The following is a 12,201-nucleotide window of genomic DNA, read 5'->3' as shown; positions in this document are numbered from 1 at the left end:
TTACTTAAAAATAATATGCCATATGTTTCGCAGAACTCATTGAAGCTGTAAAAATTTCTCCATTATCTCTTCACAAACAATAAAAGCATTTCACTACTCTGATTTCCCTGTATTCTTAGAATAAACACCACTTTGCTAGAAATTATTCTTTTCAGCCAGTTCATTTATTCTCAGTGATAAAAAAGCAACACTAACTTTAAATCAATAACAAATTTATTAAAAAACAAAACAAAACAGTACAGTAATTCATTATTGAAATAAAACAAAATGCTTTGTGAATTATACAATGGACATCATGGCAAAGCAACTGTCAGCATTATGAATGCTCAAGTTCATTGTTTATAGCTTCCTCAAGTTCATTGTTTATAGCTTCCTCAAGTTCATTGTTTATAGCTTCCTCCAGTTCATTGTTTATAGCTTCCTCAAGTTCATTGTTTATAGCTTCTTCAAGTTCATTGTTTATAGCTTCTTCAGGTTCATTTTTTATAGCTTCTTCAAGTTCTTTTTCACATTTCTGCGAAAGAAAATTGTACTGTTTGCATTATTTGCTTATATTCTTATATTTTTAATGTTAATCATGCAATAATTTGGAATATGAATAGACAAATAGCACTGCAAATATTTGTAATTCAATTAACATATATATTTTTTGTTTTTGTTGTGGGAAAACCCAATAGTTATAATTGATACGAAAATTATTCATGAAAAGTCCATTATTATAGATTTAAAATATTATTTGTGTTGATGTACGTCATGCAATGTTAAAAAATGCTTTAAATGCAAGTTTATGTCAAAAGAGTTTATTTTCAATTGTAACTAGAATTACAAAGGCACATAATCACTTTATGTGCCTTTGTAATTCTAGTGAATACTGTACATTTAGCCAATAGTACCAAGAGTGGTTCAGTCTGATTTTTATTACTCTGAAAAGCGATTTCATTTGTTTCTTGATTAGTACACAAAATGTACTAATAAATTATAGAATATGTTATTTTGAAAGATTACTTTTGGTAGCTTAATTTTGATAACTTAAGTCTTATAAATAACATTAAAAACTATATCTCAGTGTCTTATGCAGTTTCTAAAATTTAATTTTTTTACGTTGGAGGTGGAAGAAAGGAACATTAAGGAAACCAAACATCGTCCAGTAATGAAATGTTTGAACAAAGAGGGCAAATATGTTAAAGAAATCTATGAAAAAAGGCTAGAGTGTTTGGGGAAGTATCACCCACTTATGCTACTCTAGACAGATGGTTGTCAGAGTTACAAAATAAGACGTGAGTCAGTTGAAGAGGATCCAATGTCCAGTCAGCTAACTGAAGCAATCAATACTTAAAAAATTTAGTAAACAGAAGAATTAAGGTGTCTGCACTTGAAAACATACTTAACATTTCCCATGGAAGTATTTTAATAATAACGTACGAGAATTTAAGAAGTCCAAAGTTTTTTCAAGATGGATTCTCAGAAACTTTTCCAATCACCAGAAACATGCATCAGAAGGTAAAATCATTAATAGAGAATTAAAAATTTATAATTTCGGATTAAATTTAATTCTTCCTAATATAGATAGATTTTTATTCCGTTCGGTGACTGATGATGAATCTTGGCTACATTCTAATTGAAAAGAAGAAAAGAATCCTAATTTTTTCAATTAGGATTCTTAGGAAAAGAATTCAATTCCTAGATTTCAATTAGGAAAAGCATGTAGTGGAAGCACAAGTCTTCAACCCCTGAAGTTTCCATGTAGTGGAAGCACAAGTCTTCAACCCCTGAAGTTTCCATCCGCATAAAAGGAAGCAAAAATTTTGTCCTCAGTTTTCTGGAACACAAAAGGATAGTTCTTAATTGACTACTCTTCATCTAGAGTCACAATAACTGTGCATATATTTCGCGAGCTTTATGCCAAAATTAAAAGCTGCAATTTATGAAAAAGGACATACCATATCCAAGATGGGTCATTGGGTTCTGCTTCTCCATGACAATGCACTCGTTCATAAATGCTGTGTTACCCAGGGTAAAATTCGTGAATATCGATTTGGACAATTACCTACTTCCGTGCAGCCCAAATTCGTATTGTTTCTTCAGAAACCTAAAGCCTCATATTCTGGGTACTCATTTTAAAGATGATGAAGCATTAAAAGCAACTATGTAAGCTAGTTTGATTCCCTTGCTGAAGAATTTTTTTAAAGTATTAAACTATTTTCAGATTTTCAGTACAACTAAGCTTATTAATTTGAGATGAAATATGAAAAACATACTCCGTTCTCAGTACGGAGTGCAAAAGACAGTTTTGACCATCCCACGTAGAACCCGTACAATTTAAAGCATACAAGTTTTAATTAACCAGTTAGCATGCGTATGACGGGACATTCATTAATGATTAATAGGATATGAGATAGGCAGTGTGAAAAAGGTTGTTTGAATGGTGGAAAGGTTGGTGAAGCCAATAGGCTAGTTACAATGGATATTGCCAATTACCCATTGGCGCTCACTGGAATAAAATGCACAGAAGCCAAGATACACATACTGCAATGCAATATGATGTACTTTCGAAATGGAAATGAACAGTGGATATTCAAGTTGACACTCCATTCTAATCTCATATGATTAACAACTTGCAATTACTGCAGTCAGATTTGGTGGGTAGGAGGTCAACAACTGGAAAAATACGTGTTGACTGACAATTCACATTTCCTTTCGAATCAAGCCAATAAGAAATAGACACCACATAGGACAAAAGTATTATGAGGTGATGAGCCTGAACGTGCAGATGAGTCCTTGAGGGAAAATTTGTTGTTCGATCTGTAGATCGTCTGAATCACTTTCTGGGATCAGGTTTTTTTTTTTTGTTTTTTGGTAGTTGTTGGCGCATCGGCTTCTGTGGCCATATTGCACCTCCCAAGGTTTTTGCAGTACTTTGATCCAAGCCCGAGGCGGGAATCGAACCCGCGACCTTTGGGTTGCCGGGCAGGTACTTTACCCACTCGGCTAGCCCGGTCGGCCCTGGGATCAGGTAAACCCAACAGTATTCTTCTTGTTCCCTAATGGTGTTGGCGTCTTCCAACAAAGCAATTTAAGATGCCATCTTCGAGAACCGGTGAAATATATACATTTTTCGAAAAATTGCCGAACTTCAAACTGTAGATTTATTAATCTGAGCGTTGGTGAAAAATGGGTAAATGATAAAAGCAAGCAATAGTGAAAATTCTGATATTTGAATAATTGCTTGTAGTCACTTGCTTTGATACCTGATAGTTTTTTTTTTTCTTTTGTTTTTTACTGTATATCGATCAACAAAAAGCGTGTCTCCTCCTCTTTCGTAGAGATATATTCCATTTTATGCCTTGGCATCAAGTTTAAAATGTATCCGACATCCTCTGAATGAACAACTCTCCATGCCTAGATTAACCGTTCCCTTAAAAACTCTATGATTACGGCTGACTGAATTGTGACTCTACGTCGCTGCCAATTATATCCCAGACACGCTCAACAGGCAAAAATCACGGGACGCAACAGAACAGGGATGTACGTCAAACCATTATAGAGAAACAGCAACCAATGATAATTGACTAAGAAGGGATCACACGCCACAATCGCCATAATGCCATTGCTGATGCGCGATTTGCATGCCATTGTTGAATATAGACAGCAGCGCTTCTTCACCAGGCTGTTTCCCACACGTACATGAATATTCTGTGATCACTCTTCGAACTTCAATAATGACCTTTGATTTTGTTAAGTGGACCTTAACTAAATTAGTAAAGATAACCCTGCAACACTGAAATCGCTCTACAAGATGAAAGTAATGTTGAGAAGTCGACCCACAACGCAAATGCAATCCTCCCTTGCTAATCGAGCTTCTTGAAACCGAATGACTCAGAGATGAATTAATACCATGTGTAACACACATCGGATAGACAAAACTGTCTGCATCCTGTTCGAAAATTTTCAGGTCCTCAAGCTCAGTAGCCCAAATGCTCCAGCGAGTTGATAATGGCGGCGATGAGCTATCCACCACTGCAAACGGCAATTGCCTATTAGATCATCAAGCTTCACTAACCCCGATTCAAGACGTTCAAACTCAGTTCACTGGCTTTCGCTGCTTGTTATGGCAAGTGACTTACCAATATTTGGTCTTCATATTTTGCAACTAATAACATGTGTCACACTGACCACTCAATGGTTCTGTATCCTGTTTATTTTTAACTCCACGTATATCCACTTTTTTACTGGCATGCAGATTGTTAGGCTATTCCATTAATTCTTTTAAAAGGAAGCAATTTTTCTGACACCGAGTGCTGTTTGTGGAAAAGTCGGACTTAACACCATGCTCTTCTTCCTTCTCCTTCCACACTTCACGAAAGACCTGGAGGATATATGACTTAAAGAGGTTACTATTTAGGGCGAGGGTGGGGGAGGTATCATTTATGGACAGCAGTTTGGGCCCTGGGCACATCTTTCCCAGGAAACACGTCATTTAGAGGTGGGTACCTCCATTGTCGAATCTGCATACCATGGAATTCAAGCTGTTATGTGCGCTTGGGTAGGCTCAACACGTTATTAATTAAGCATTAGTCATATTTTAATGGTTCACCGAGTGCATTCATATATCTCAATACACAACTGTATATTAATATCTGTACAGAATACAAAATACTTACCATGACGTCAGTTTGATTTGACAGAGTAGCCGCTAGTTCGGGTGTCTGAAATTGACAAAGCAATGAAAGCCTCAGAAAGAAAGAAGAAATAAGCAAGAAAACACTATAAAAGAGATCCATTGTATAAAATAACTTCAATAAGTTACTAATGTAATTCCCATGGGTTAATAAGAAAATCGCTACTTAAAATTATAATAATGAATATCGATGTTATTCGATCATTATTTAGTAATTAGGTATTAATTAATCGATTTAGTTTTCTGCAAATGCTACAAACTTTGGCTATTTGGATCGATTCGAACGTATTGAAGTTTCTGTAATTTTTTTTAACCTGGTCTATGTTGATAACTCACTTAATTATACCATTTCTAGCATCTTCCCCGACTTACCTTAAAAATAAGTTAAATTCAATAACATATTCGATTTAAAATAATTAGATTTTCTAATTATTAACGATTGGATAAAGTGCAGTATTAATATACTCACCCAGGGGCTAAACTTTGTTTCAAAGCAATACAAAATCTGCAAATAACACAGAAAGTTAAAAGACATACAGATATTTTTAGTAACTACATACATATGTATATATACTGTTGGACAAATTTAACCATACAAAAGGTTTTTCATGAATATTTCATAGTGAACAGTGTAGCCGAAGACGAATATTTCAAATCATAAGCATCTTGGCACGAAAATTCCGAGTATCCAATAGAAATCGAACTATCACCTTACAGAGCAACCTCCTGGGTAGCCTTTGGTATGGGATGGTGGAATAGAGAATGACCTCTAGGACATTCTTTACTCCACCAATTTCGTAATTTTGCTTTCTGTATTTGCTTGAAAATCTGCAAATTGAAAACTGTTTCTGGCGGTAAAGCGATAATTCGTTCCAATGTGTTTGAATGGTAGAAGGGTTCAAAGAACGACTTGAGGATGTTCGCGATGACAGAAGAAGAAGTGGGAATCCATCAGTCTCTACAAACGAGGACAGAGTTTTAAAAGTTCGGGAAATGGTGTTAGGAGATCGTCGTTTGATCCTCAGAATGGTAGCTGATAATTGTATATGAATAAGGAGAATATTCGTCAAATTCAGCAAATTCTACTTTCGTGCACTGTCTTGTCACTGGAAATGAGTGTTGGGTGATTCGGTACTGTCCACAGATGAAGCATCGTACCATGCACTGGACTTCAAAATCATCGCCACGGTCCAAAAACATTCGTTTACAGAAATCCAGGTTTAAGGCGATGCTGACATGTTTTTTTTCCTAGATCCTAGGACCTAGAAGGCGATGCTGACATGTTTTTTCCCTAGATCCTAGGGAAGGCGATGCTGATATGTTTTTTTTCCTAGGACCTAGGAGGCGATGCTGACATGTTTTTTTTTCTAGATCCTAGGACCTAGAAGGCGATGCTTACATGTTTTTCCCCTAGATCCTAGGACCTATAAGGCGATGCTGACATGTTTTTTTTCCTAGGACCTAGGAGGCGATGCTGACATGTTTTTTTTTCCTAGATCCTAGGACCTTCTAGGATCTGTTCTCGGTGTCCATCCCAATCTGATAATTCTGTATACTACTAAACTAATAATTATCTATACTAGAATTGAGATAATTATCAGATTGAGATAATTCTGTATACAGAATTATCTCAATCTGATAATTCTGTATACTTTAAACTGATAATTCTGTATACTACTTTCTAGAATCCTCGAGAAGATTCTAGAAAGTAGTATACAGAATATCAGTTTAAAGATTTTAATTATCAATACATCATAATGATTAGGAAAAAAGGTTCGGAAGGGAAGTAGACATTAAGTTATAAAACCAGGTTTTGCAGATATTGTATTAATACAGAAAAAACTGATGTACCTTGTAGTACCTTGTAAAATCTGTAGAGGAGAGCCGTCTCAACCCTCTGAAGATACACCTGGGCCCGATGACTGGGAGGTTAGTGTCAGTATTAGCCATATAATGCAATGAAGCCACAGGCTTTTGCTGCTCCTGCCAAAAATAAAGGCGGATAACAAAATACAATTCTTGTACTTCTCTCCTCAAGAAGATAACTATCCAGTTGACTTTTGGTTTGTTTTTTTTAAAGAGTCCGCCTCAACTACCTGCAGAGGCAACTTTTTCCACCAATCAACGACCCATTGGCCAAAAAAAAAACTTCCTACAATCTAGTCTAAATCCCTACCCCTGTAATTTGAATTAATGGCCCCTAATTCTGGAACCTTTATAACAGTGAAAATTCCACCTTCCCTAGTTTTACTAACCCCTCTCAGAGCCTTATAAACCTCAATCAGGTCCCCTCTATGGTGTCTGGTTGCCAATGTCTATAGCCCACATAATCGAAGCCATTCCTCGTGCTGTAGCCGTTTTGCCAATCTTAGCATATGAGCTTCCTTCTTTGGACCCTTTAAAGAAGCTCAGTGTCTGTTTTTTGTTTTGTTTTGTTTTTTTCAGATGAGATCTGCATACTTGGACACAGTATTCCAAATGATGTCTTACAATTGTCTTATACAGTAAAACTATGACTTCCCTATCGCTACCGGGTATTGTTCGATAAATCGTCGATAGAATACTGTGACTTTCCTGACCGCCTGTTTACACTACTCAAAAAACTTTATGTCAGCCCGTCTCGTAACTTCCACATCCCTCTCTTTCTGTACGGTTTTTAATTCAACCCACCATGAAATGTATAATTTATTTTTGAACTACTATTTTTCCAGAGTGCAAGACCTTACATTTTGCTGTATTAAAATATAGCTGCCACTTTTCTGACCATTCTTGTACTTAGGGGACACCACTTCTGACATTGCACCAATCTTAAGAATGTCCCTTGATCATCACCATTTTGCCTTCTGCCTTCCGCCTTGCAGTACCCTGCGATCCATCTTAGAATATTTCCAGAAATCCCAACATGTTGCAGCTTATACAGTAACCTCTCTTGAGGGACTGAGTCAAATGCCTTACTATAATCCATATAAACTAGATCAAAATTGTTCCCTACATCTAGCAGATGAGTAACTGTGTCAAAATAGCCTCATATGTTAGGAAAACATGATTTTCCTCTTAAAAAACCATGTTTTTTGTCCTTCAAATTGCCACTTCTATCTCTGATATTTCCGTCGTGTTAGAGGAAACACCAACAAAATATATTTGGAGAGTTTGTGTCTCCAAATGGCGGAACTGTTAATCTTTGCATTTAATGCGGAACATAACAAATCATCAGTGCCTGAATGGTGCCAAAACTCCTACAAAAATGCATTACAACTGAACAAAACCTTTGTGGCAGCCACTGATTTAAGACACACCGGAAAATTCGACTGCGTTGGTTCCAGGAAGGCGAAAGATAGTAATAGGTGGACTGCAGAGAAGTCATACGGTATGGTTGCATCTCGATTTACACTTTTCGGAATCGGCGGAGAAGCACACGTATGGAGGAAACCGCATGAGACACTGGAGCCATCCTGATGTTGATATATACCAAGAGTATTATATGTTGAAGCAGGAATTTTGCGATACCTTTTTGTAACATTCTGTAGAGCGATCGTCAATGATTACTGTGAATACCACAGAAATGGTTTTCATCAAACATACTGTCAGTGATCTTTCCAAATATCGCTGTTTCATCTATACTAGTTTTTCTACTCGGCTACTGAGGACTGTTGTTCTCACACCGTTGCGCAGCATTGTGCAGGACTTCTTAAAGGTTTCTTCAAACTGCTTTATTTGGCCAATATCAAACGGTCGGAGGAGGAATTCGGTCAGTCGCTGTAAGTTACTCAGCCAGCAAAATATGCAAATCGGCAGGGAAACATATCTGCACAGATGTAACACTTAAAAAAACTCATACGAATCAGTCATTGTGGTCAAAGTCCTCAGAGATTTCCTCAACCCAGGATATTACTATAATGGCTGTGATCCATATATTTGCTGCCAGCTGTATCCCGTGGGAATGTCTACTCAAATGTGATGCCTTATTTGCAACAACTCTCTTAACCAGTTGGATCAACTCTATTACAGAATTTGCGGCTTCCAAAGTAGTAAGGAGGTCATCAAAATCTAAAACCTGGTGGAACTCTAGCTTAACTGCATTGTTTAAACTAAAGCAAAGTCTGCACAGAAAATGGAAACTGTCTAATGACCCACAAAATAGAATTGACTACTCGAGGGCCAGAGCAATATTTAATAGGGAAAAATCTAGAGCAATCAACCGTTACATCAAAGACACACTTGACAGGGGAAAGCTACCTCGTTGCAAACATAAAAGTGACACAAATAAGGGGCTGGACAAAGAAGCGTGGATGGACCACATCAGCAGATTCTCCAGCATATATCATGAGTCTCAAGTCAGGGAGTTTGAGTGGGATCAATTAGTTGACAATGAGATGGAGTCTGTTATTATCACTAAAGAAGCACTAATACAGAGTATTAACTCCCTCAGGGCAACTAAGACAGCTGGAGTTGATGGAGTCCCCCACTTCATGGTAAAGTGTCTCAGCCCTTACCTAATTGAACCACTCCAAGCAATTTATAGCTCTATCCTTGCTTGCCGAGTTTTCCCTGAGAACTGGAATAACTACGCTGTAATTCCAATGCCGAAAATTACAAAGCCTAACCTTGTGGAGCACTACAGGCCAATATCTACTGCATCTACCCTGTTAAAAGTACTAGAGAAAGCTCTTTTGCCAAAGTTGTCGAATCAGATACTGGCTGGGCAGCCTCAACAAATTCATTATTCAATAACTGCAAGATCAACAATTACTAACCTCCTCACAGTTCAAGCCGCGATACTAAATGCTTTCCAAGCCAGAAAGGAAATTGCAATAATTTATGCCGATATAAAAGCAGCATTCGATAGCCTGGATGTACATGCCTTACTTCATCTGCTCCAACACGCCTTCCAAATAAAAGGAAATTTGCTGAAGTTCCTACAGGCCCTACTTACTTGTCGGTCCATTTATTACCGCACAGATAGTCAGATCCTCCAACGCCAACTCCATGCAGGAGTTCCACAGGGTGGAGTTTTATCTGGACTCCTCTTTACCGCCATGATGATCCCGTTCTGCAAGGGTAGGGATGATGTATGTACTTATGCAGACGATATTAAGATCCTAACACCCATCCAACCGTCCATGACCAATAGTGAATTGTGTGAACAGATTAATTATAAGCTTCTGAACTTATTCGTGTACTTAGACAAATTTGGCTTGGCCCTAAATCCGCAGAAGACTGTAATTATGGTGTACTCGCTCAAAAAATCCCCTACGCTCGTACACCCGAAACTTAATGGCAAACCTATCCCAGTTGTTGAGACGCATAGAGATCTGGGAGTAACATTTGATACGAAACTTACGTTCAAGTCTCATATTGACCTGATTATAAAGAAAATGAACTACTTACGTTGGGCAACAAAACAGCACCTCTTGCACGTGAAACAGACTGCAACAACCGCACGATATTTAAGAACCACGGTGTATTCGGTCATTTTGTATGGCGCAGAATTGTGGGCGTCAGCCACCCCTACCGACATTAGGAGAATATATGCGAGTGAATTCTGGCTGCTGAAGTGGGCAAACCATAAGCACCATCTCCCTCAACAGTTAAGGACCACGCAGCTCTCTGAACAGCTTAAACTGCAGCGTTTACCAGACATCATTGCCTGGAAACGATTAATAACCGCAATCAAAATGATGACTGGTACGATATCATCACCATGCTTCTGGCAGCTTTGTGAGTGGCACATCCCGCCATCTGCATTAAGAGGTACAAAATCCTTGAGAATGAAGGCCAACAGACTGAAGATGGCCGACAGGTTTATACCCGCTAGTGCGTTAGAATCAATTAAGTGCCTAACACGTATAGGAATTGACCTACTAAGGCTCACAGAAGATCTAAAATATAGAAAACAAACCGCAGTGTGGTTCGCTGAGGCTACTGTTGCCTAGTAGTTGTGTGAATTTCTGTCAAGAACTGTGCGTGTGCAATTGAACAATGTATATCTCTCACAAGTTGATCAGTGGATGCGATGTCAAGATGAACTTTTGTATTACAATTGCCAGGACTCTAGACAGAAATGTAGTGAAGAGTAATGCAATTTATATGTCATCTTTTCGTGTATATTTATTGTATATTTGTTGCCCTTTCTTGTATATTTTAGACATTCTTTTATTCACATTTTATGGTAATCCCCTGGCATTTTCTGCCGTGAAGGGAATTTGTCATTTACCAATGTAAACCTATATTTAAATTTGGTACGACAAATAAAGATTTATTTATTTTAAATCGTTTCAAAACTGAAGATATTATGATTTCGGCTGTTTAGTTTGTTGGGTATACTGCAATAGAATAATACAGGAGAACCCCTGTATATGAGTTGTAAGGAAACATAGCTAGTTCTGGTCTGAGGTGTGGTTTTAAGTCTCAAATAAACCGTTTTCTAGAATCTTACGAAGTTTAAACATCGGTAACTTCAGAATGGAAAAAAATATATATTTATTTAATTTTGCTTACCTTATGCGCTATGGGGTCTTTATTGCATGCGCTGTTCATAAATGCCATGAACTTATCTTCTTCAGTCGTAAAATGTTCTTCTAGACACATATCTACAAATTCTCGTATCTAAGAAAGAGTAAAAATACAAAATTAACTTATATTTCATAATCTATTAGGTATTCTGGGGAGACGATGCAAATGAACATTATGCAATCCATTAGCAGAATTATTTGAACCATAACACACACCTTTTTCTGACAACAGCCATCGAAATGTTTCCCTTTATCTTATAATCCGAAAGTTCCTTCTACTACTAAAGGGATGAAAGCCAAAAATAATACTGTAGTACAAGAGTAACCCCCCCAATGTAATATTCCTTTAACTAACTAGCAATATTTAGCGAGAATAGTATATGGAGTTAAATTGAGAAAATTGAAGTAATCCTTACCGGTCCATGAAACAGTTTAAGACATTGAGCAGCTCTCCTTCTAAATTCATCTCCTAAAATTTAAATAAACATAAATATAAATACAAATTGTGAATTTCAGAGACCAATAGGGTATTATTTATGAATATTAAAAAAAAAACTGCCATGATAGGGCCATCTAAGAACTAATTTATATGTTCAAACTGCGTGTTCTTTGGCTGATTTTGTACATTTTACTGGAAGAAAAACTCGAGTTTTCGCGATCGTACAAGTTAGCAGACATTAATTAATATTAACAGATCCATGAATTTGGGAAATGCATAAATCAACTAATTAGATAACGTAAAATTGCAAATAAACTGAGACTTACGACATATAGGAGAAACGGTGGAAAAAGACCTTTTGTATCTTCTTTCATGGGATTCTTCTGATTCGTCAGATTCTTTCGATTCCTTCGACTCCTTTGACTCTTCCGAATCTGAAAGTATTCCGGTCACACAGAAGAAAACCGCTAAAGCTGCAAAAACAAGAAATTTATACTGCATCTTTCTACAAACGACTTTTCTCAAAGATACCAAGAACACGGCAAGTACTTGCTATTGCTTTTATAAACGAA

The 12,201-nt window shown here is 37.1% G+C and overlaps 1 protein-coding gene across 1 annotated transcript; it reads right to left on the bottom strand.

The window, feature by feature from the left end:
• Positions 1-195: 195 nt before the first annotated feature.
• Positions 196-12,149, bottom strand: LOC150083448 (uncharacterized). Its single transcript, XM_090377292.1, has 6 exons — positions 11,956-12,149; positions 11,607-11,659; positions 11,177-11,284; positions 5,148-5,183; positions 4,662-4,706; positions 196-514 (listed from the first exon to the last, which is right to left on the bottom strand). The coding sequence occupies exons 1-6, from the start codon at positions 12,128-12,130 to the stop codon at positions 317-319; spliced, it is 615 nt and encodes a 204-aa protein (XP_090233418.1). The 5' UTR covers positions 12,131-12,149; the 3' UTR covers positions 196-316.
• Between the last annotated feature and the right edge of the window lie 52 nt (positions 12,150-12,201).

The sequence above is a fragment of the Mastigoproctus giganteus genome, chromosome 7 (genome assembly GCF_048544385.1).
Source record: "Mastigoproctus giganteus isolate SK-2022 chromosome 7, ASM4854438v1, whole genome shotgun sequence".
Lineage (NCBI taxonomy): Eukaryota > Metazoa > Arthropoda > Arachnida > Uropygi > Thelyphonidae > Mastigoproctus > Mastigoproctus giganteus.
The sequence above is the reverse complement of the archived record's forward strand: the minus strand, read 5'-3'. Positions and strand labels throughout refer to the sequence as shown.

What these genes read in the sequence shown, in the direction of transcription:
- LOC150083448 (XM_090377292.1), bottom strand. Translation starts at nt 12,130, where the DNA reads ATGCAGTATAAATTTCTTGTTTTTGCAGCTTTAGCGGTTTTCTTCTGT. An exon ending in AAGACCCCATAGCGCATAAG is followed by an intron (nt 5,184 to 11,176) that starts GTAAGCAAAATT and finishes TGTTATTTGCAG; the next exon opens with ATTTTGTATTGCTTTGAAAC. An exon ending in AAACAAAGTTTAGCCCCTGG is followed by an intron (nt 4,707 to 5,147) that starts GTGAGTATATTA and finishes TGTCAATTTCAG; the next exon opens with ACACCCGAACTAGCGGCTAC.